Source organism: Macaca nemestrina, chromosome 1, assembly GCF_043159975.1.
Source record: "Macaca nemestrina isolate mMacNem1 chromosome 1, mMacNem.hap1, whole genome shotgun sequence".
NCBI classification, from domain to species: domain Eukaryota; kingdom Metazoa; phylum Chordata; class Mammalia; order Primates; family Cercopithecidae; genus Macaca; species Macaca nemestrina.
The window spans coordinates 116104893-116130746 of NC_092125.1; the positions used below are offsets into that span (position 1 = coordinate 116104893).

At 42.4% G+C, this 25854-nt stretch overlaps 2 protein-coding genes across 3 annotated transcripts in view; both read right to left on the reverse strand.

Annotated features, from left to right (window-relative positions):
• Positions 1 to 10706, reverse strand: part of LOC105479107 (CD101 molecule) — a 36194-nt gene extending 25488 nt beyond the window's left edge. Inside the window, exons 1-3 of one of the 2 annotated variants that reach the window (XM_011736924.3) lie at positions 10497 to 10706; positions 1869 to 2249; positions 138 to 554 (exon numbers count right to left, since the gene is read on the reverse strand). In XM_011736924.3, coding sequence (XP_011735226.2) covers positions 138 to 554; positions 1869 to 2249; positions 10497 to 10584 — 886 coding nt within the window. In that variant the 5' untranslated portion in view covers positions 10585 to 10706. The remainder of the gene's footprint in view (positions 1 to 137; positions 555 to 1868; positions 2250 to 10496) is intronic. The other variant, XM_071096478.1, reaches the window with a different exon arrangement.
• Positions 10707 to 21508: 10802 nt separating this feature from the next.
• Positions 21509 to 25854, reverse strand: part of LOC105479109 (prostaglandin F2 receptor inhibitor) — a 78064-nt gene continuing 73718 nt past the window's right edge. Inside the window, exon 9 of the mRNA XM_011736925.3 lies at positions 21509 to 25057. Within this exon, the coding sequence (XP_011735227.2) occupies positions 24891 to 25057 (167 nt within the window). The 3' untranslated portion in view covers positions 21509 to 24890. The remainder of the gene's footprint in view (positions 25058 to 25854) is intronic.

The following is a 25854-nucleotide window of genomic DNA, read 5'->3' on the forward strand; positions in this document are numbered from 1 at the left end:
AAATACAAAATCAAATCAAACTTTCTAGCCAATTTGTTTAGAGCCAACAAAGGATTAGAACAAAAATTAAAGCATACCTCATAAATACCCACTACCTAATACTAGTGTATTAATGAATTTCGTAGGAAGATAATTACCTGCTGGCTGGATCCTCAGAGTGGTTTGATCGGTCTGCTTTTTAGTGATGAACATCCAGGTTTCATCTGGATCCTGAATCCATTCCATTGCCTCACAGAACAGCTGACCCTGATCTGAGGATTGGAGCCTCTCTATGGACAGCCTGAACGTGGTGGCCCCCAGTTTGTTGAGCCGTACGTCACTGGCTGCAAACCGCTCTGTATACAAGGGCCCAGGGACCAATATAAAATCTTTGGAGAGAGAGAGAATCTCGGTGGCTTGGCTTCCTCCTCCATCCTGTGTTAGGTACCAGGTGACAGAGAGGTGTGTATGTTGGGCTGTGGCTTTTGATGCCTCACAGGTGAGGGCTAATGGCTCACCTTCCTCCTTACTGAGAGTCTGAGAACTCATGGTGGCAGAGAGGGTATCTGGAATAACTGGAAACAAAGGAGTGATAATAATGTGACTGGCCCAGTGCTTGTCCAGTGGGCCTCCTTAGGTGAAAATGGTGCCCCGAGCTACCATATGTAAAGAACACAGACTTCGAGTTGGTTTTCCACTTGCCATATGCCTTCCTATCCATATGCTTTCTCTATTGCTAATGGGGACACTGGCATCTATGTACAGTCTACGGAACTTGGCAAAGTAAATGTCTCACCAATGCGTTGACCCTCACTTTGCTTCATTAGCATAGGCTGTAACCAATTTAGCTACTCAGACACAAAGCATGTATTTAAAGGGAGAAAGCACTGGGACAGAGAAACCTTAGATTCTGGTCCTACATCCGTCTCTATTACATGGACTTGGGCATGTCACTTCACCTCCCTGGGCCTTAACCTGCTCCTCTATAAGGCTCTGTAATAATGTAATAATGTCTGTTAAAATGTATCATTTAGAGCCCAAATGCATTCTTTACTAAAGTTTTGGTAACTGTCTTACTACCCTACCGTTCTTGTTTTCTTAAAATGAAATCACACAGCCTAAGCTTATATGAAAGCAACACTTAGATTTAATCAACCAGTGTGACCAAGCATCTACTCAGTGCTAGCCACTGAGTTGAAGCTGAGGATGTGGTGGGAGAGAGGTATACAAACAGCCAGTTACCATATAACTGGATGCATGCTGATAGTAGTGGTATGAACAGACAATCTAAAAGAAACAAAAGTGGGAATTCTGCCCAAGCAGTCAAGATGAGTTCCACAGAAGAGGTAGTATCTAAACTGGGTCCTGAAGTATATGTAGGAGTTTGTTAAGCTGAAAAGGGGGTGATAGATATTCCAGGCAAAGGGACAAAGTGACAACTGCAAAGACTATGACCCTTTCCCAATATGTAAATATGCTAGAGAATGGTAGTTTGAGAATAATCATTTCTAAGTTAATGACTTATCACCTATGGTAGCAGCTCTCTTGTCAAATTACTCTTCTGCCTCCAAGCAGAGACAACACAGGGAGAACTCTCATAGCTTTGTTGAATGCTGTTGCTATTAGCAACCTATGGATAGCTGTGGACAAGGCCTTGGGAAAACCACACACCATCTAAAGATGTCAAAGATAATTGAGAAAAGAAACATAATTTTAGAGAATAGGAGATACCCCCTTGTGACATATCTCCAAAATATCCACAAGGGTATATGGGCTCTTTTCCCAAAGAACATGGAACAATATAAAGCCAGGTCACATGGCAAGATATTGTGATGGTGGAGACTCTGGCTTCTCAGGGGCTGGCGAGCAGAAGTGGGCAAGCAGCTTACCAATTAGATTAGTCTTTGCACTGTAGCTCCCATAGTACTTCTCATCAGTGTTCGGTGTGTGACACTCATACTCGCCAGCATCCTTCATCTGGAGCTTTGAGATGTGCAACAAGACTGAGTTGCCCCGGACCCTCTCCACGTAGATGTCTCCGCTTCGCACCCGCTGCGTATATACTGCGTAAGAGAAGGCAGCATCCTTGGTGCTAATGATCTGGACTTCCTGGGTCGGGTTTGTTGGTAGGTAAACAGACCACTGGAAATGCTGCTCAGAAGGTCCCTGGTGGCCAGTTACATTGCAGCCAATGCTGACTGGGTAACCTTCAGCTCTAAACAGTGGTCCTTTCTGAACTGTTACTTCTCTCTGGCCAATGCTGAGCTTAGCTTGCAAGTAGGAGAAAGAAAGGGGAATAAAAAGAGATTAGTGTTTCAGTTCCCAGTGTACCACATTATGTATTTCCTTGTATTACAATTCTGGTAAATGAGATCTCAGGTTGTTAGCTATAATCAACTCAAATGTTCAACATCTTCTTCAGGCTGAGCAGCAGTGGAATTGCTTGATGAGTTAATTGTTCTTTTATAACTTTAACTTCTATAGTAATCTTCGGTCTCTTAAAAAAAGTTTAGCTTCGTCAATGTAACATGACCACTTCTATAAAACATCTGCTTATCGAAGTGTACTTATTTTAAAGCAAATAAATGTATGATAATTTTACATTATTTTATGAAAAAATTTGGCATATACTTCCTCAAGCCTCAAATTCCAGGGTGCCTGCTGCCATTGTTGGGCAGTTTTCAGAGAAGTAGTTGCTGGAGACGCAAAGTCTAGGGCTCTGCCCTTGGTGCCATGATTTTTCTAGCTGGTTGGTTGAACTATTTGTAGCTCCTAGCCAGGTCTGTTGCAAGACTAGCCAAAATTAGCATCTGAAGAGGCAGCAGCACTTCCTTTCTATTCTGTGGAGGGTTTTTTGGTTTTGTTTTGTCATTTCTTAAAGAAACGCTTTTACTGAAAAGCCTCCTAATAGATGGCTGTAAAATCCAGCAGGTTCTGGGATTAGAATTTATTTTAGCTTTGTTCTTACCAAAAGTTTTCCGTTGGGACTACTAGGAAATGTTTTCTATTAGAACAAATCTCAAGTATTAGGTCTAAAGGAAAAGACATAATTAAATGGTAACATTTCATTTGACAAGTTTTTTAAATCAATCATTTTTTAGAAATCAAAAAGCGTATCTTTACTTACTATGATTGATATTAAAGGCTAGTTCATTTTGTGTTGCAGAAAGGACAAAGACATGCCACAAGGGTGGCCAGTTCTTTCACTAGGGGCCCAGGGTACAGTAAAAGGGAAGACGGATTGGAAGACATCGGAAGGGCCAGACAGGGAGAGATTGCTGGCTTTATGGAGTTAACTGAACAGAGTTCATAGGAAGACGAGGAAGAAGCAGAGCCTCTGCTGCATTTTGTGACTCTCCAGGGACAAAGAGTAAGGAGACTAGAGTGGAAAAAACAAGTGAGGGAAAGGAAAAAGGACATTACAGAGAACACAAAAAGACTGAGTATAGGAATCTGGGATGAAATGAAACTAGTTCTAAGGGATAGAAGGGAACTACAACAAAGGGCAAAAGGGAAGAAAAGGTAAGTGGTCACCTGAGGCAGTCAGGTGCATATATCTCATACATGTATGCTCAATCTAAAATTGGGAAACCAACCAACACTCAACCAACTAGTCAGCCAACCACACACATTTCTAGTAATAATATTTTTTTTCTTTTTTTTTTTTTTTGAGACAGTCTTGCTCTGTCACCCAGGCTAGAGTGTTGTGGTACAATCTTGGCTCACTGCAACCTCTATCTCCCAGGTTCAAGTGATTCTCCTGCCTCAGCCTCCTGAGTAGCTGGGATTACAGGCATGGACCACAATGACCGGATAAGTTTTGTATTTTTGTAGAGACAGGGTTTCACCATGTTGGCCAGGCTGTTCTCGAACTCCTGACCTCAAGTGATCTGCCTGCCTCAGCCTCCTAAAGTGCTGGGATTCCAGGTGTGAGCCACTGCACCCAGCCTCTATAATAATTTAGAATACACTAATTTATTCATAAGTTCAAATTAATGTGACATATTTATATCATGCTCTTTTTGTAATAAGAAGCCAGGAATAGAAGTTAGACCACCTTGGGAAAATGTAAATTATAACTTACCAACCAGTTATACTACAGTGGCAGTTTAAAACACTTTTCAGCAATGCCATCTTAGAGAAATGTGTGCACCAAGCTATGTGTGAAAGAATATGCACAGCTACACTGCTCATTAAAACCCCAAACAAGATACAACCCATATGTCCATCAACAGTACACTGGATAAACTGTGGTACAGTCATAAAGTGGAATGTTATAGAAATAAAAATCAACAATTACAACTATTTGCAATAACATGAGTGACTACGTTCAATGAAAGATACAAAAACACTTCTGAACCCTTGTGACTCTATACAGAATAATCCTACTGTTTATAAAGTTTAAAAACAGGTAAAACCACACTATAGTGTTTAGTGATGCATACATAAGGGGTAAAATCATCAGCAAAAAACTAGGAAATGACCAGGCGAGGTGGTTTATGCCTGTAATCCCAGCACTTTGGGAGGCCAAGGTGGGCAGATCACTTGAGGCCAGGAGTTTAAGACTAGCCTGGCCAACATGGTGAAACCCTGTCTCTATTAAAAATACAATATTAGCCAGGCATGGTGGCAGGTGCCTGTAATTCCAGCTATTACAGAAGCTGAGGAAAGAGAATCACTTGAACCTGGGAGGCAGAGGTTGGAGTGAGCCAAGATTGCATCACTGCACTCCAGCCTGGGCAACTCCATCTCAAAAAAAAAAAAAGCAAACTAGGAAGCGGTTATCATGAAAGTCAGGAAAGTGATTGTGTCGGGGGAGCGTCTGTGATTTGATGGGGCACACTGCGGGCTGGGTGGCTGCTTCTAGGTCTTGGTGATATTCTGTTTCTTGACCTGGGTAGATATTATATAGATTTTACTTTTTACTTCTTTGTTAAACCGAAAATGTATGTTCTATTAATATTTTCTTATGTTGTATTTCACAATAAAAATATTTTTTAATGTGGCTTTTGAGGTACCATGAACCTACTTATATCAAGGCATGTTTCTACAAACGATGTTATTTTTGGTGGCTAGGCAACACTGCTCCAACATTTCCCATCACTTTTCAGCAAGATGGGTACCACATTTGAAAATTTTTATTGTGAAAACACATACTTCTTTTTCTGCTGCTTTATTTGCCAATTCAATAAATATTTATTAAACCACTTATAGTATTTCTCATGCTTGACGGACTAAGATATGAAGATGAATTTAGGCTAGATTCTGTTCTGGATTTTATAATCCAGTCAAGTGGACAGCAGTCATCTCTCTATGGAAAACATATAATAAAAGTGCTTCAAAAATTTTGAAGAAAGGAGGGACTACATTTTGAGGGGAGGGAAGTAGGTTTATGGAGATGGCATAAGAGATGGCATTAGAAATGGATTTTGGAGAATTGGGAAGATTATGACAAGGTAAATGGGGAGACAGGGCATTTTAGGTAAAAGAGATTTCATGGCAAGACTCTGTGAGTAGGAATCAAAAGACATATTCAAAAATAAGGAGTAATCAACTGGATGGTGGGGGCGCTGCATGAAGATTAATAGAGAGAGGTAAAACTGGAGAGCAATTTTGGGTCCAGAGCAGAAAAGACTTGACTATCACATTTAAAAGTCTGGACTTGATTCATTAGGCAATGGGGAATCCACTGAAAGTGTTTGAAAGGTCTTAGGAAAATGAACCTGACAGTTGGTGTGTAGGATGATGGAAGTTAGAAATAGGTATCAGGTAATTATAGGAGCTCAGGGCAGAGGTGACAAAAGCAATAGGGATAAAAATAAAGGTACTATAACCTAGCTACTGTGGAAACAAAATCTGTAGAGTTTTCAGTGTTTTGGATGCTTGGGAGTAGTAGGCGAGATGAGAGATAGGAAGAAATCAAAGATTGTAAGTTTGATAAGGCTGACTGGGAGAATATTGATATTCTGAATAGAAATACAGATACCAGGCAGAGTTACTATTGTGTGTATAATGGTGAGTGAAAATATAATGCATTTAATTTTAGAAATACTAAATTTGAAGACCGTAGAATAGACAGGAAGGATATTCAGCAAACATTTTGAAATAATATTTAAATATATATTTATATTTACATATAAATTATAAATATTTTCAAAGGGTTAAGGTCTATTTAACCCTTTGAAAATATTTATAATCGAATCCTTTCAAAAACCATTTGACATTCCCATATTTAGTTGTGCAAAAACTCCTAGAATTTGAGCCAGACTTGAACATATTAATAGATCTGCAAATGCCAAATCCATGGCAGTCTCCATTGTTTCTTGTTGGCTCCTGTAAATGTCTGTTTGTAACTAGGGAGAGTTCTGAGCTGTTAGACGTCGATTAGGCCAGTTATATACAAATGTTGGGAAGTGTTGGGGAACAGAAGGAAGAGGGCTAAGGAGAGATTACTACGGAATCTCTTTAGGGGATGGGATGAGGAACAATACCTACAGAGGGAAGAGTTAGATGGAAGGCAACTAGGACACAGCGGCTTGGAAACCAAGGGAAGAAGAACATTCTAAGAGGAAAGGGCTTGTCAGCACTGCCAAAGGCTGCCAAGAGGTTGGGGACTCTGAAGGCAGAGGACAGTCTTGTTAGCTCGATGAGGAGGATGTCCATGAAGATCTTTGTCAAAGGGATTTCAATAGAGTGGAAGCAGCAGTTTTCAGGGTAAGAAGTAACTGCAGAAAGTGTAACCTACCTCCAGGAGTTTCATGGAGAGGGAAAAATGAAGACCAGGATGGCAGCTAGAGAGAGTAGCTAGGTGAGGAGCGGTAGGAAGGGGTGGGATGGAGAATGGGTGAAGCCAGCAAGGCGGATGAATGAAGTAATGTCTTAGTAGAGGGATGACGGGGAGGGAGCTGTGTTATAGTATCAATGTCTGTGTCTTCCTAAAACTCATATGCAGAAACCAAATTCCCAAGGTGAAGGTATTACGAGGTGAGGCATTTAGGAAGCGGTTAGGTCATGAGGGCTCTGCTGTCATGAATGGGATTAGTGCCCTTATAAAAGAGTCCAGGAAGCTCGCTAGCCCCTTCTGCAACGTGAGGACACAGTTAGAAGGCGCTGTGAGGAACAGACCCTCACTGACACCAAACTGCCAGTGCCTTGATCTTAGACTTCCCAGCCTCCAGAACTAAATTTCTGTTGTTTATAAGCCTCCCAGTTTATGGTACTTTTGCCACAACACCCCAAACAGTCTAAGACATACTACTTTCTCAGAAAACTGAAAGAAATAGTGTGGAGACTTCAAAGGTATTTTTCAGGTGGAAGGCATGACTGGCAGAGATCAACTCAAATGGCTATGCACTGGGGCATAAGCTTAGGGATCTTATTATAAATATATTCTCTCTTGAGTTTTTTCAAGTATGTATCATCCACCCTCCGAAAAACACCTGTGAGGACTGCCCTCTTGCTTTCTCTTTCAATGGGCAGAGGGTTAGCCACTTTTGAATAACAGCTCATATTCTTGTAGGCTGATGAGTACAAAGCTTGGCACTGACATACTGACATTGCAATCATGCTTTCAAAACACTAAAAATTCCTCGATGGTATTGACTTTCTTTAAAAATATCACTTGAATTGTCAAATTTACCACTGCAGTATTATTTGAATGAAAACAATTAGGTTGAACCTTATAAAACGGCCCATACTTGACCATTTTTGATACCAAAAAAAGAGCAGTTTCAAATAACGCTACCTTATACAAAACCTACCTCAGGAATAGCCAACATAACAAGCAGCTTCCTTCTCTTTACACATTCAAAAACCCTATATGCTTGGAGGCTGAGACAGCTTCCATCCATACTAAGTGGAATCTGTTTTATTTTTCATGAATGCAATCTCAGTAAGACAGACAATAGCCCTTCCCCCAAACCCTGCCACGTTAATGGCCATTATTTGTAGGGCAGCTAGTTAGGGTGGGGGAAATAGACAGGCAGACAAAGCTAACTGCTAACTCCGAGAACTCATTTACCCATGACATTAATCTCATATGGCACCACTTTCTATCAGGATTGTTCAGTCCTTATATTTATTGAAAAAAAATTGGGACAAAGTATACATTTGCTAACCAATGTAATTGATCAATTGATCATTATTTAAATAATTTCTTTCATTTCCCCTCTATATTTGTAATGACAAACAGCAGACTTCCAAAGCTTTTTCAAGTAACTTCCTGATTTATGTATTCTTCACATAGAAACTGTGCTTCTACACAAAATTAGTGCTTGGGATGAGTCAGAATTTAGAAGAAGTAAATCTATAACCCAGTTTAGGTAATTGTTTAAATGGGTTAAGGAAAAGCTTCCAGCTTCCCCTTTTTGAGCCTTGATTACTACTTTCCTTCCCCCAGGCCTTCTAGCCTGCTTACCAAAAAAAAGAGACAGAATTTGCAATTCTATGAATTATTGCACAATGTAAACCCAGTTTCCTCCTATATATGTAGCAAACATAAGAGTTCAAATACACAAAGCACATACACTTGAGAATCACACTCAGACAACTTAACCAAAAAACAGAAACACACCAGCCCCCAAAGGATCCCACCAGTGCACCTATCCATCAACACCCGCCAAGTCAGTCTGGCAGGCATCCATCACCCAGCAAGCGGTCCTGGCAACTTCTCCTGCAGGCCCTAGGACTGACTCTTACCTCACACTATCATATGTACCTAGAGACAAGAGCACAATCAACTCAATCAATGTTTATGAAGCAACCTCTTTGTGCTGAATGCTGTATTCTTTTCTTTTAATTCTTCAACCATAGTCCTGGTCACACCAAATACAGCTTGGTTTACTTCCCCAATCATCCCAGCCATTCGGGTCCCTGCACTAGCTCCATCCAGTCTCTCTAAAGCAAGAAGTTTTTTTTGCTTTTGTTTTTGTTTTTTTAAGATGGAATCTCACTCTGTCACCCAGGCTGGAGTGCAGTGGCTCAGTCTCGGCTCACTGCAACCTCCACCTCCCAGGTTCAAGTGATTCTCCCACCTCAGCCTCCCAAGTAGCTAGGGCCACAGGTGTGCGCCACCATGCCCAGCTATAAAGCAAGAGTTCTTAACTGGGTCCACATGTAGGATTAAAGGGTCCATAAACCAGGCTGAAAAATAATCTTACACCTTTATTTTCATTTTTACCTCTAATGGAAATTTAGTATTTTCTTCAGTTACGAACGTAGACAACCACAGATATCTTCATATCACATTACAACTACTTAAGATATATTGAAATGTTATTTATACTCATCATTACTTTGAAGTTTGGTGGTTAACAGACCTACCTGTAGATCTTATTATGTAATCCATAAATAAGAAGCAAATAAATTATTGCATTACAACGTATTTAAAATATTTTGATACCTGTATTTCAATGTGATTGATTTCCTCTATAATTCTATGCACTTTACTTCATGCATTTTACACATTATTCTGAGATGGGGTCTATTCTCTTTACCAGATGTTAATGAAAACTGTAGCATTAAAAAGTACCTGCTATCTGGTTTGAAACTATTCCATTACCTGCTCAACTCATCTGATTCTCCCTTCTACCTCCAAATTTTCTCTTCTTCCATCCTATTCTAACACACATAAATGCCCCTAGATCAGGCAAGCCCCTCTGCATGGCCCTCAGCAGAGCCAAGTGAATCTTCCTGCCCATTTCTCAGTCTCTCAGTAGTCAATTTCCACTTCCACTCACAGATGAAATCTAGAACCTTCTTTTAGCATAGTCTAAAACTACTAAGTACTTTCATAACCTTTCTTTCCATCCAGTCATATCTGCAAGGCATATTTATTCCATCAAGCCTTAATATCAGACAAACCTTAAAGTCTCCTCTCAGTTTGAGACACAAAGCTTTTCTTTTTTTTTTTTTCTTTGAGACAGGGTCTCGCTCTTGCCCAGGCTGGAGTGCAGTGGCCTGATCTCAGCTCACTGCAACCTCCGCCCTCTGAGTTCAAGCGATTCTCTTGCCTCAGCCTCCTGAGTGGCTGGGATTACAGGCGCCTGCCACTGCGCCTGGCTAATTTTTGTGCTTTTAGTAGAGACGGGGTTTCATCACCTTGGCCAGGCTGGTCTTGGAACTCCTGACCTCGTGATCCACCCAAAGTGCTGGGATTACAGGCGTGAACCACTGCGCCCAGCCTGACACAAGGCTTTTTTATTGTCTCTTGGGATGATCAGCCCAGGAAGATGAGTAAAGACAGGGCCAAGCAAAACTGATAGATCTGGCAACACACACAAATGTACAAAACAATGGAATCACGTGCATGGGACTCAACCAAGCATTGCACCTCCCTGGAACTCAAGGATGTCTAGGTAAGCCAAGAACTGTCATCAATAAGTCAAAAATCATTGCTAACATCAGAAATATATGGCATAATTGTTCCTGCAGAGACCAAATTGTCCTGTTCCATCACCCAGCACCCTGAGTTGACTACCTCCTGTGACAAGAGAAACATAAAGGATTATGAAACTTACTCAGAAAGAGAAAGAAAGATGCCACATATGAGAAGCCTGCCATTGAGGCCAGCACAGTCCTTTCCCGTCCCAGCAGTGTCACTAACATTCAGAGGTTGAGTGACAAATGCTGTGCTCTCACTGCAAAGTAAAGAGGAAGCAATAGTGTGGTTTTCAGCCCACTGAGAAACAGAGATGGCTTGCGAAAAGCAAAACTGGTTACATTATACAGCTCTTTACTAATCACTCAAATTTGGGAGTAAAAAAGTTATCTTCGTGGTTAAGTAAACAGATACAGATAAAACTAAGAAAAGATAGGCCTCAACCTGGCTCAGTATGTGTCATTTAGTAATGATGAGAGAATTCAGGTAAACTGAATACATTAAAAAGCCATGAGAAATGTTGTCTTCTTGGCCTTTCCTTCTCCTCCGCTCTTGGGAGAGGAAACGACTGAGAAATGGGAGAGGGCCCCTGGAAAACATGAACGTGGGGCAACACGAGGTGGTGCTGAAGGTTACAGGCTCTAGAGTCAGGCTGCCTGGGTTTGCATGCAGATTCTAGTTTTAGTAGCTGTGTAATCTTAGAAAACTTAATTAACCTTTCCTAACCCTCATTGCTAAAATGAGGATACTAATAGTATGTACCCCATAAGATTACTGTGAATGCCAAATGAGCTAATTTATTTAAAGCACTTAGAACAATATCTGGTACATAGTAAGTGCTCAATGAATATTAGCTACCATCATGAGACATTTAAGTTTATCTTCATCTGCCCTACGAAGCTGCCTTTGCAAAAATCGTAACAGTGAGAAAGTTATGACAGTGAAAGGGATCCGACCTAACCAACTCCATCTTGCTTCTAACCTCCAAGCTGCCCTTGTTCATTCCTGGTTGTAGGCCGAACTAACTTTGGGAGGAATGTAGCTTACAGTTAAATCTTGAAACAAAGAGGGTAACAGCCCTTTCTGGAAACAAACCCCCTTCTTGCCTGGGGAGCAGACTTCCTTAGTAAGACTAACAAATTAGCCACAAGATTAGAAATTATGATTTAGGAGTCATGCAGCCAGAGGCCACGCAATTCCAACCTCCTCAGTTGTTCCTAAACATCACTATTGCAAAACCTAAATTGGTGCTCAAGGTATTTTTCAGACCCTGCATTCTGATGCACCAGCTGGCACCATCCAGGTTGGTGATCTGGCTCCAACAGCTCTTTGATCCCACTCAGGGATGGAAGACTGCAAGAAGAACCCCCTTCGATCCCCTGTGATTTCCTCTCCTACCTGACCAATCAGCACTCCCCACTCCCTGGCCTGCCAAATTATCCTTAATAACTCCAGTCTCTGAATTTTCGGGGAGACTGATTTGAGTAATAAAACTCTGGTTTCCCATTTAGCTGGTTCTGTGTGAATTAAACTCTTTCTCTACTGCAATTCTCCTGTCTTGATAAATCTGTTCTATCTGGGCAGCAGGCAGAGAGAACCCATTGGGCAGTTACACTAATGGGCAGTTACTCAGATGTGAACCCAGGTACCAAGGATGGCAGAGGAGTGTCTAAATTCAACAGTTGGTCCTGAACCTAGGCTAATTTAATACTACACTAGTGCTAGAGTTCTCAGGAAGCTTTCACTTAAATCAGATAATCACAACGCAATGTGTCAACAATCAGTGGAACACTGATTGTTGCAGGGGGTGGGGAAAATTGGTGGGCAGGAGGGAAGGTCAGGATGGATTGGGCTGGGCCAGGTGAGTCAGTGAGTTATCTAGAGAGGCAGGGGACAAGGTACAGTTGGGAAGTAACCGTGTAGTATGAATAGTACACACAGGCTGTACTATCCTATTGGAATAAAGTTTGAGGCTGTTGTGAAAGAAGGATCTACACAGGTAGGATGGGCATATCTTAGTGGGCTTTGCGTGCCAAGCCTAAGAGCTTGGTTTTTATTAATACCTTGAAGAAGAGGGAAGCTATAAAGGTTTTTAGTGGGAGTATAGCCTGGTTGGATTTTCCTTTTAAGTTGAATTCCGTATGTGTGCATTGCTAACAGGTTGAAAGGTGAAGAAGGGAGATGAGGCTAGAAGCAAGAAGGTCAGTTACAAGGTTTTTGTAGTTGTCTCTATGAGCAATAATAAGGGGCTGAAGTAGGGCATTTAAAAGAAAGACAGAGGCAGGATAGATAAAATAATCAAATAATTACTGAGTACTCCTTGTGCAGTAAGTACCCTACCATGTGCTGGACATCCATACATAATTAAGCTACAGCCTTTGATCTCCAGGAGCTGCTGCTTGTGCCACGTGGCATGGTGGAGGTGAGCAGGTAAGAACTTGACTGTCACATAGGGATATCAGGAAAGGAAAAGGGCATATCTAATCTGGAGAGAATGAATGGGGGGTCAGTAAAATCTTCAGGGGAAAGGTGGCATTTTAAAGTAAAATTTATTTTCCTAGTGAGAATTATAGTAGAACAGGGTACATTCTACAAATTCAGATCTGGAAACATCTAACATTATCTATCTATCTATCTATCTATCTATCTATCTATCTATCTATCTTCTATCTATCTATCCATCCATCCCTCCATTCACTCATCCATTCTTCTGGTTTTATTCATTAGCAATGATAAGTAACAATTAGCCCCCCAGTGATGGTCAACTTACAAATATTAAAGTCTTAAGTGAAAGGCCCTGTACTTCCCTTTTCAAGATACTATACAAGGCTTGGGAGATAAAAGAGATGTAAGAGGGCCCTGCCCTCCAGGAACTTGGGATCTAGTTTAATAAACAGCTGAGATTAAAACAAACAAACAGGCCGGGTGCAGTGGCTCACGCCTGTAATCCCAGCACTTTGGGAGGCCGAGGCGGGCGGATCACAAGGTCAGGAGATCGAGACCACGGTGAAACCCCGTCTCTACTAAAAATACAAAAAATTAGCCGGGCGCGGTTGTGGGCGCCTGTAGTCCCAGCTACTCGGGAGGCTGAGGCAGGAGAATGGCGTGAACCCGGGAGGCGGAGCTTGCAGTGAGCCGAGATCGTGCCACTGCACTCCAGCCTGGGCGACAGAGCGAGACTCCGTCTCAAAAAAAAAAAAAATAAAAATAAAAATAAAAATAAAATAAAAAAAATAAAACAAACAAACAAACAAAAACAGCAGCCATATATGGCAAACATGGGTCTGGTATCCAATCTATGGCTCAGGCAAGAAATAACCTGAATTAATAGGCTGAAAAGGCAGGGAACAGTCGCAGGAAGTCAATCAGAAAAGGCTGGTTTTAAAGTCATGTCCTTGGAGATCTGGTATGATGCAAATAGGCAGGGAGGAGAAGGAAGGACATTTCAGTGTGGACAAATACAACGTACAGAGGCAGAAGCAGAGGCAGGGATGTGCAGGTTGTATTTAGGGAACAATAAAAGGGCAGTCTGCCTAGGATGGAGATTTCAAACAAACTCTCCAGGCTGCTAACTATAAAATCAGTGAGGTTCAAATTACAGGAATTTATTCACCATTTCAGTTGCAGAAGTTGGGGGTCACCCCCAGGCACCAACGCTTTCAGCAAATGTGTGTGAATGGAGTAGTTACTGCTGTGTAACAATCAGAAAACTCTGATGGCTTGCAACAGCAAACATTTATTTCTGTTAACAAGCCTATGGGTCAGCTGGGTGGCTCTGTCAATGGGGCTATGTCCTGCTGACAGGAGCTGGATGGTCTAGGATGGCCTTGGCTTGGATGACTCAGTTCTCTTCCACATGTCTCTCACACCTCTCTGGCAGGCTGGACTGGCACATTTTCATGGTAATGTCAGGGGTCCAAAAGAACTAGTGGAAATACAACAGCATTTTTTAAAGCTTCTATTTACATCGTGACCACTAACACCCCATGGGCCAAAGCAAGCCACATGACCAACTCCAAAGGCAAGAGATGGGTTAATATATACTCTGCCTCTTTATGGAGGGGAACTGCAAAGTGATAGAGCAAAGGGAGAGATTAATACAAACAAACTGAGGCCATCAGTGCAATCAATCCACCATGTGCACTGAAAAGAGAATTATTTCAGAAATAAGCATTGACCACAGAGACAATCATTGCCAATAATAGAGAGTATCCTGTATCCATAGAATATATATAACCCAGTAAATGCTATGCAATTTCTCATTCCTGGCTGTTGCCAAAATATTTTTTTCTCTTTCCATTTTAGTGGCTTCATTTCTGCCAGAATTTAACATTGACAGGGTGATGTTGCCTCTTTTCTGGGGGGAAAAAGCAGCTTTCTGTTGTCAAGAAAAAAAAAAAAAAAAAGAAGAAAAGGAAAAAATAGAGCCAGCAAGAGAGACAGTTATTCTTTTACCTGGGGAATTGTTGCATTGCAATTGTATCATTTGAAAGGAATGTAAAAATGAAGTTCCTGATTCAGATGGAGGGAGAGAGTGAGTACTAGACAGGCTCTGTGCAAGGCACATTACATATACAGTCTTATAGAATACCTCTTATCACTATGTGGTAGGTATTATTAATCCCATTTTACAAATGAGAAAACAGACTCAGAGTATATCAGTATCATGGCTAGAAAATGATGGGATTCTAAGGGTGCCTTTTCACTTTTGGTTCAGAGCTCTGTCTAACAAACCTTCTAGCTAGCTACTCATGATTTACAGGAGGCAGAGTGCACGATAGTGAATGGCTGGAGGAGGGGGAAAGAACCCTAAGGGGTCAGCAGGAGGCTGGTCATTATTTTACCCCTTTCCCCACTTGAGCTCTTTGAATTCAGGTCACATTGATTACTGTTCCACAGGGCCTGGACTTGCCCACGTGAGGGAGGCCCTGCAGTTGAGCCTCCCCTCTGCATGTGTATAACACCAAGCAGTCACACTACAAGAAGGGAGCACAGTGATCTCAGTCAACTCCCTCATATAACAAAAGAAGAGACTGAGGCCTGGCATAGGCCCAGCTGTGACTTGGCCCCAGTGATGGAGGATGAAGCCCAGGTCCCAACTCCCCAGGCTTCTTGCTCTTCCTTCCCACTGGCCCGGCTTCACCAGGAGCTGATGAGTTAACCAGTGCCGAAGAGGTTTTCAAGGCGGATGACGACTCTTCCTACCTGTGAGGAAAGCATGAACTAGGTTTCTATGGAGGAGGCAAAGAAGCATGGGGTGCAAAACAGGGCGAGTGTAGCTTCCTGGCAAAAGAGGAGAAACAGATGGGATCCTAGGCCATCTCCTATTTTCTAAGTGAACACTTCTTTGGGAAGGGCTATTCCTTAAATTTCCTATGGTCAGTTGACAAAAAGCTATGATTAAAAAAAAGTTTAGGGGAGGGGATCAGAATAGGCCTTAGAGACAGGCAGAAAGGAGGAGAGGAGACAGGAAGTTCCCTTTACCTAGACCCCAGATCCCTCCTACCCCCTTGGGGTCAGACACCCATCCATTGCTTACTCAGCCCATAAAGAAGCTCAAGTGTCTCCTATTCTACTAAATAGTCAATTTTTACTCTAGTTCCAAATCACCTCCTTTTCCCTCCCCTCTTCAAACTTCTGACCAGGTTTCCTAATTCTGACCGCCACTTTAGCCCACTGAAATCTGGGCATGGATTCACACAGACTTCCTGGGTCACAACGGTGAACACTGCTCACTTGCCCTGGTCTTTCTGTGGCATCAGGTGTGGCTGGCCATTGGCAAACTTGCTTGCAATTCTTTCCTTCCTCCTCTGACACCACTCTCTCCAGGATTTTCCCTTACCCCTTTGGAAGTTCTTTCTCAGTCTGCTTCTCACTGGTTTCTCTTCTCCAGGCCACCTGACATTATAATCTTCTCCAAGGTTCTGTCTTCAGCCCTTCTTTCCTCACCCTGCTGCATCTCATTCCCCATCTCTATATTGACAATCTCAAGTAGATCTCCAACCCCAAGTTCTCCCGTAAGCTCCAGACCATCTAGCTGGTGTTGAGTATCTCCACTTGAAGGTTACTCAGGAAACTCAAACTTGAGTCTAAAGCTGAAATCACTGTTTTCTCTGTCTTCACTGGTATTGTCCATCATGGTTGAATGCACCAGTATCGACCCAGACCCATGGCTGGCCTCCATGCATCACATTCAGTTAAGAAATCCTATCAGTTCTCCTTAAAATCTTTTATGAATTAATTCTACCACTTGCCATAACAATTGAGAGCCTTGAGCTTTCATCTGGACTAAGGCAGCACCTCTGGTCTTCCAGCTTTGTCTCTCACTGCTACTTTGCTGACAGAGTGATCTAAAATACAAACATAGCCATTCACTTTCCAAATTTTTCTTTCAGTGGCTCCAAAAGATCTCTAGAGGATCAGGTCCAAACTTCTTGACATGATCTCTGTGAGCTGAACCTGGGGAACACTCTCACCACCCTGTCCTTTAACTTTCAACCTTCAGGAATACAGAATCACTTATATTCTCCGAATGTACCTTACCGTTGTTTCTTTCTTTAACTTTGCAAATGCTATCCCCTTTGCTTAGCATCTTGTCCCATTCCTACCTGGTAAATGCCTATTCATTTAAAAATTTTAAAATTTGGGTTTGCATCTCCTAAGTGAAAACTTTCTTAACACTTTGGATAGAAATCCAAAGAAAGGTTTGTGCTATGTCAGTGAATTTCTGTAAGTTTACTTACTATATAGTAATAAAATGAATTATTTATACACCTCCCTATCTTTTAAGACCACGAATTTCATAAAGGAAGGGGTTAGTTCTTACTCATCTTTCTATCTGTGCAACAAATATTTAACAAATGCCTGGCATATTCAGGCAGTGAGGCTGGTGTAACGATTTAGCACATGCATAGACTGTGGAGTCAGAAAGATTTGGGTTCAAATCTTGAGCAAATCACTTGACTTCTTTACGTCTCAGTTTCCTCATTTATAAAAATGGGAACAATCACAGTAGAAACTTTCTTATCTGACACAATTTGGGCTGTTAGTTGATCAATCAAGAGAACATGTCAGGTAAACATGGGAATCATAAAAAGGCTTCCATGGATCTTAGACATTTTATTTCCACCTCAACATATACATGCACATTCGTTCGCCAATCTTTTGACACAGGCCCAAGCCTTTCTGTTGAATATGGGTCTGCTGCCTGGAGTCTCTGGCCACTTTCTTGCAAAAACCAAACCTATAATGTCTTCTCTACAAATTTCAGGTTCGATTTCTTTCAAATGGAGTAAGAACTTCAGCATCTGTGAAGCCAGTGGAGTACAGAATCCTCCCATGTTTCTGTTATCCTCCCCACCCTGCTCAATCTTTTAGTTATTTTGCTCATACCAAAATTGATAGCATTTTTTTTTTAAAAAAGCAATTTGCTTTTATTGAGTTTTTTTCAGAGAATTCATGTTTTTATTGATACTTCTTACTTTTTAAAATTGTGGTAAAATGCATAACATTAAACTTACCATCTTAACCTTTTAAATGTACAGTTTAGTAAAGTATATTCACATTGTTGGGCAATAGATCTCCCTAACTTTTTCATCTTGCAACACTATACCCACTATACACTAATTTCCCTTCCCCCCAGCTCTTGGCAACCTTACCTTTCTATCTTCTGTGATACTTTACATGAGTGGAATCATACATATTTGTCCTTGTGACTGGTTTATTTCACTTATGTCCTCAAGGTTCATCCACGTTGTAATGTATGACAGAATTTCCTTGTTTAAGGCTGCATGATATTCCATTGTAAGTAAATACCACATTTTCTTTATTCATCTGTTGCCATCAACAAGAGGTTGGTTACCTCTACCTTTTGGCTACTGAGAATACTGTTGTGATGAATATGGGTTTGCAGATACCTCTTTGAGATACTGCTTTGAATTCTTTTGGATATATACCCAGAAATGCAACTGCTGGATCATTTGGTAATTCTGTTTAGTTTTGTGAGGAACCTCCATGCTACTCTCCTTTGCAGTGGCACCATCTTACATCTCCACCAATAGAGCACAAGAGTTCTAATTTCTCCACATTCTCAGTAACACGTTATTTCCTATTCTTTTGACAGTGGTTACCCTAATGCACATCAGTTGATATCTCATTGTAGTTTTGATCAGCGCTTCTCCTATGACTAGCGATGCTGACCATCTTTTCATGTTTGCTTTCCATTCGTGTATCTTCTTTGGAGAGTTGTTTATTCAAGTCCTTTGCCCATTTTGTTTTAAATTTTTACATGTTTGTGGGGAACAGGTGGTGTTTGGTTACACGACTAGTTCTCTAGTGATGATTTCTGAGGTTTTGGTGTACTCATCACCTGAGCAGTGTACACTGTACCCAATGTGCAGTCTTTTATCCCTCATCCCCCTCCTACCCTTTCCTCTGAGTCCCCAAAGTCCATTGTATCATTCTTATGCCTTTGTGTCCTCGTAGCTTAGCTCCCACTTATGAGTGAGAACATACGATGTTTGGTTTTCCATTCCTGAGTCACTTCACTCAGAATAATGGTCTCCAATTCCATCCATGTTGCTGCAAATGCCATTATTTCATTCCTTTTTATGCTTTGCCCATTTTAAAATCAGGTTACTTTTTATTGTGCAACAAAGTTACTTACATATTCTGGATATTAGCCCCTTATCAGATATATGATTTTTAAATATTTTCTTCCATTTTGTAGGTTGTCTTTTCACTCTGTTTGTTTTTTTCCTTTGACATGCAGAAATTATGTTTGTGTAGTCCCATTTGTCTATTTTTTTTTTTATTTTGTTGCTTGAGCTTTTGGTGTCACACCCAAGATATTATTGCCAAATCCAAAGTATTATAGCTTTCCTCCTATGTTTTCTTCTAGGAGTTTATAGTTTTAAGTCTTATGTTTAGGTCTTTAATTCATTTTGAGTTGATTTCTGGAGATGGTGTAAGGTAAGGGTCCAGCTTCATTCTTTTGTATGTGGACATCCAGTTTTACCAACAGCACTTTTGAACAGCCCGTTGGCATTCATATTTCACTGGTTTACATACTATTCAACAAACTTATTATAATCATAGTAACCAGTACTGTTGGCACAAGTAGGTTGGAGAATGCACAGAACAGGGTGGACTCAGGTGAGCATCACTTCTCTGGGTGGAGCTGAGCCACCCAGGTGTCTACAAGACTCAGTAGTCTACAAGCCCTAAGCAATGAGTGTATGCATTAATTACCTCTTTTTATTTTGTGTTTATTGATGTTTTAACATCTGGGGTCTTGCTAATCCTGGAGAGACTGCCCCTTCCAGGGCTAGCCAATTCTTAGAGCTAGTTAAGGACTCTCCTGAGAGAAGCCTTTCATATGCAAACCAACCAATCCAGAGCCTACACTCCACAACCTCCTCCACTGAGTTTTTGCACTAAGGACCACTACTCCCTTTCCCTAATCACCCAGGATTGGGTACCAGACAACTAGGGACAACCCCTGTGTCCTAGAGCTTGCTGGAATTATTCAACCTAGCCAATCCTAAGCCTGCCTACTCTGCCTCACCTATTCCTTCCTGCAAAAACCCACAATAAAGCTCCATGCCCATGTTTCCCCTGTGCCTTGACCCTGGTGCTTCCCTGTGTGGCCTCCCATGGTGTGGTATGTCCCTCCTCTTGGGCTCTATGAATATAACAAACTGCCTTTTCTATGGTAATTGTCTCCTGATCTGTTGGCCCTGCCATACCTAAATAATACTAAAACTTTTATTTTAAAAGTGTGTCATGCACACTGGTCTACGGGTTACAGGAAATGAGTGGTATTATTTGAATGATCCAGTTTTGTGAAGAACAGGCCAGAGTGCTTCTGCTGTAAACCCCTTTGGGTCACTTAAGATTGCAATCACATCTATGAGGTACTTGTGTTAGTGCATGGCACATTGTAAGAGTCCAATTCACAATTTGGTACTGAAGTCACAGCAGTGAATGGTTCCTATCCTCCCATCATTTTCAGACTATCAGACCATCTGTCAAGGGACCTTCATTTTGCCTAAAGAGGGAGAAGATGACCCCTGGGTCCTGAAAGAGAAGTGCAAGTTAGGAGGAAAGAAGGCTGGATAGAAAGAAGTTTCTAGGCAAGCAGACACTATGTGCCAAGGCCTACAGACAAGTCGGCAGCAGCTGTGCTTAGCACAATGCCTGGGCACACAATAAGTATGCAAGTAAGTTTCTGTTTTGTTTTTAATTTAGTTTAATGTTATTAATTTAAATTTGAAATTTAAATTAAATGTTAGGCAGGAATGGGTTCACAACTAGGTAGAGGATTGCTAACGACCAGCTCTGACTGTGTCACCACTGTGACATGAGTGGAACCCTCCCGGTTCGCTAAGAAGCATGCAATGATGGCTCATTTCCTAGAGCAGAGCATTAACTGTGCATTTACAAAGTGCAAGTACCTTCTACAGGCCTGGAAGAGTGCCAGTCATTGGGTAATGTTAGTGACTGGGACACGAACCCAGCCCTTGAATAACTCCACAACATGAAGTTGGTCCCTGGACAGGACACAAAAGACAGAGAGAACACAAATGAGGCCAACAGGAGACTGAATGGCGGAGGCCAGCCAAGGGCATGCAGCTGTTCCAGGGTCCCACAGGGAGTTGGGTTCTCGGTATTCACTCCTGCCCAGGCCTGCTGCCGCCAGCGGCCTAGGGAAGAGGATTGTTTTTCTATTACAGGGGTTGCTACCTTCTGGACTGATTTGGCCCCAGACTGCATCATGAGTCAGAAAAACCACTCTGTTCCAGTCACGACATCGTCACAGAACTTTGGTGTTTCCTCAACGGCAAAGAGGAACAATATCTAACTTCTCTCTTTCCTGAGAGGACTCCTGTAAGGTCATGGGAATTCCCTGAAAGAGCAGAAGGCCTTCTGTAAACAACAGGATCCTAGCCCTCACCTTTCCACCTGGTGGGAACTTCAACACTGATCCCATCAAATCCGTTTCTTCTCTTATCATCAGTGAAAATCTGCAGTGCTTTTGCAGGATTCAAAGAGATTAGAAGGTGCTAAAGTTCCTGCTGGAATCCAGTCACAATCCCTCATGCTGAAGATATGAAAGGATAACAGAGGCCAATATCAAGCTCCTCACACAACTTCAATTTAAATTAAACTTCCTTTAATGAAATAAAAAACAAATGGTGCATTGCATAATATTTGTGGTCACAGTATAAAACAATACAATTAGTTCATATAACATTGGATATGGACAAAAATACACAAGATCCTTTCTTTGTCTACGGAAAATTCTGCAGATCCTTATGTGCCACACTTAAAAAGAAAGTCAACGTTTTTTCTTCTAGGGATCTGCACACGTATTTATCACTGAGAATTTGGTCAAACAGTGGAGGAGAACTTACCCAAATCCCAGTTCCCTTCTTCCTCTGTTGTCATCGGTGAAGCTAAAAAAAAGTTTTCTGAAAGTAGCAAGTTGTGTAGTATTGCTTATTATTCCTGCCAAAAAGGCTCAGTCTTTGGCTCACAGATGTCAGTGACAAAATCATGGCTGCAGGCAGTCTGCAAAGCAAGAAGCAAGGGCCACCGGGGAAACAGACGAAGGTCTGGGCAGGAGGGGCCTCCTCTACCAAGATCTCAGGGAGCCCCTCAGATGGTGGGGGTGAGGTGGGGAAAGACACTCAAATACATACATTTTTAAATTAAAATTTAGCCCAGTTGGTGAGTCAGAGTTCTACTGTCCCATGAAAAATCTGAAAAGTTGTTAAAAAGTTGATTTGCATTTTTCTTTTTTTTCAAAGTGAAAGGTGTATGTAAACATCATAAAGTAAACAAAGTACAGGAATTTCGAGGCTTCTATCTGAACATAGCTTAGGCTCTTTCTGGGGCTATTTTTATGATTAGGAAAAAAAAAACCCAAACTTTTATAAAGTTCCTTTTTGTTAAGAAGTGCAATTCCACCCGTGAGACGCGGCTGGGTCCCTCTTTCATTCACACCAGTGCTGCTGGTAGGAACCTCTTCTAGAAGAGCACTTGTCGCAGGGGTTGGGGGGGGGAGCCCTATTTGGTACAACAAAAGAGTGCATCTCACCACATTAAAAATACACATTCCTGGCAAATTTATATCCCTAGAAGGAACTAGGTCCTTGATACAATGCCCTGGGATTTCTTGCCCCTTCCTCCCAGCCCCCAGGTGACATGAAGCTTGGGTAGCCCAATGGACATGGGGCAGGTGGGTGGAGGTCAATGCCTTAACAACTCCAGCCCTGAACTGCAGCATCAGTATGAAAGGAAAAGGTACAGTGTGTAAGCACCTGTCACATTTACCACCATCGAGTGTCTGCTGTGACTCAGTCCATGGTTTTACACACACCCGGTCATGTCCAAAGCTAAGCACCCTTTCTTCCTACTAAGAAGGGCCTGTGCCAATAAAATCCTGAATCTCCCTTTAATAGATGCAAGGGCTGAAAGGGCACTGGCTGTTACTAATACAGCACCTGTTTATATATTTGTTCTCTCTTTAATTCCCACCTGTACAATCACCTACAAGCTGCCTCTTCTGAAATAGCAGTTAGGATATAACATGCAGAAAATACCCAAATCTAGTGCCAACAAGGCCTCACCCTCTTCCTCTAGTCACTCAGGCCCTGGTGGGGTATACCTGTTGCCCGTCTTCCCACCACAAGCCCGGGCCAAGGAAAGGCTACTGTCAATGCAGAATCTAATGTTTCTATCCCGTGCAGGGTCCCCTTGGCGGGGGAAAACTCAATGGGAATCTGCCTCCAGGGCGACTGGGCATTGGGAAGCAGGGGGAAAAGGTGAGCCAGGAGGAGCGCAGCTCCCGGCCCACGGTGACAAAGAGCTGCACATGAATGGCCATCATTTTGTATTAGTTTATTGCTCAAAACAAATGAATCTTTTTTTCCCCTTTGGAAGAGAGAGCAGTGTTAGATCCTTCAGAGCCAGGATGAAAGCAGAGGATTGCAATTAGGGCATGAGTCACCAGCAAGCCTCAGAAAACTCCACTGGGATGCTTCCGAAAGGCCAGTGCTGTACGGGGGGCGAGACGCTTCAGGGAGCAGGAGGCTCCGAGGGGAGAGCTTTTAAAGCAGCAGCAGAAGCCTGGGATGTGGAAGATCTCTTTCTGTCTACTCTCCTATTCCTGATGGGAGCAGTCGGGCAAAGCAGACCGCTCTTGACTCTGCTCTATAGGCCGTTCACATGACAGCAAATTGCTAGGTTTCCTTCGTGTCCCTATTAGGAAAGCAAACATACCACAAAGTATACCCTTTCTCACTAACCCCCTGCAGTGGACCTTCAAAAGACCTGATGGACTGAAAAGGTCATAGAAAATACATGGTGCTTCTAGGTAATTTCTGATTCCTTGAAGTCAGTCAGTCTCACAAGTAGCAATATGCCTTCAGGTTAAGGAGCCCAAGCAGCGTGTGAAGGACATGGCGTATCTGTGGGTCCCCCTGCAAGTCTCTTGGTGACCAAGGCCTTTGCCTCCCACAATGGGCAAGACAGAGGAGTAGTGGTGGCTTCTTTAGTCTAATTTGCACCTGGCACCACTCTGACCCTCCCGGCTCCAGCTACATAAAAAATAACTTTGCGGGATCCCTCTTCTGCTCTTCCTGGGGTCCCCTGAGGCACAGTGGCCTCACAACTACTGGAGCAGGTGTCTGTTCCTTTCCTTATCCCCAATCTCCCCTTCCTTGCAGCCCCCTTCTTACTGCCCTGGACAGAGGTGGCTGTGTATTTTTCTTCATATTCATTCTTAAGGCTAAGGTGGCAAGATAAGGTGCTCAGTGGAGAGCCAAATTCTAGATTCCAGGGCCGCCATTTCAGCGCTCTCACAGAAAACAAATACAAAAGAAATGGACAAGGGGCAGAGAAGCAAAAAAAAAAAAAAAAAAAAAAGCATTTGGGCTTGATAAGAAGTTATATACTCCAAGTTTGGATTTCAAATGTAGTCTAAACCCCTGAAAATAGGGGGTGGGGTAGGGTCGTAAAAGCCACAAATTAGCCTTCAGCACAGGTCTGTGTTGTCTGTCAGCCCGGTAGAGGGTGGCGCTCAGCAGCCCTCTGAGCACAAGCCTCCAACGCGGAAGCTGGCTCTCAGGCGGGCAGGCACATTCTCACTGAAGATAAAGAACTCTGCATGCCATCACCCCTTCCTCACCACAACCCCGCGAAACAAAAGCTATAAACACACACAAGTCAGAGGATCTATAAACCAGTGGGAGAAAAATAATTAGATGAAGGTTAACCATTAAAAAGCTGCAGTTGGGAAAACACACACTCGATTGTTACATCAGAAAGTGCCGTGGGAAGAAGAGCCGTGTGCTGGTAAACATGTCCGCGCTCAGAACTTGACATGCAGAAAAGAGAGAGCGCCAAGTCCCACCTGAGATTAGAGAGGACTGGTTTTTAGTGTAACACACTTTGTTTTAAAATCTCACTGTCCTCTTCTTGCCCCAATCGCTCCTAGAACGTCCCTCTGTCACTCCCCTCCCGGGCCAGCCTAGTCCATCTCCATCGACATGAGCCTGCGGCGCTCGCGCCGTGTCTCCTGAACCTCCTTCTTACAACACCAGTGGGAGCTGCAGTACCCGATGAGACAGGACAGGAGTCCGATGACCGTGGATAGACCGATGCCGATCAGCAAGGGATACTTGAAGGCGTTCAGCACTGGGAGGGAGAGATCAAAGGGGAAGCCGGTCAGTGCTGCGAGGGAGGCTGCTTTGGGGGCACCCTCACCTCCCTTCCCCACTGGAGCAGGATCTCCCCTAGAGATAAGGTCTCATTCCTCCTGCATCTAGCACCTAGCACACGACTGAAGACAGGAGAAGCTCAGCCTTATCTGTCACAAAAATGAGCAAATGTCTTCCCACCCAGCTCTGTGGGGAGAATAAAAACCATAAAGAAGATTTCACTCGATGCCTTTGAATGTCAACTTGCTTTTTAGGGTTTTGGCAAAAGATTGATTTTTAAAAGTCAGTATAAGGGCATCGCACATTCAGCAGCAGATGCATCCTTAAAAAAACTGCATAAATCAATCCTATGCATCAAATAACTGAAGTGTACTAAGGGAGCTATTTTAAGTAACACTATAGTAAATTATCTAGCAAAGTGAATAATTACTCCCTTGTTTGTTAAATCTGGGTTTTTATACGGAGTTACTTCAAGCAAGGAATTCCTAAGATACAAAATATGGTACAGATGACTTAAGTGTCAGAAATGCACAAACACCATTTAGATTCCACCCTTGAAATCCCACCTTCCCTTCCCATAAGTACCCATGCTCCTTGGGTGGATGCTGCTACTGGGCCAGGTGCCTTATGTTTGCTAAGGTTTAATTTTCAAAATAGCCCCATAAGACTATTAGCTCATTTTGCGGAGAAAATGGATCAGAAAGGCTAAGTAGTCTGTGGAAGAGCAAGGGCTCTAATTTCCATCTGACCAATCACTAGGTTTCTACTCAAAAG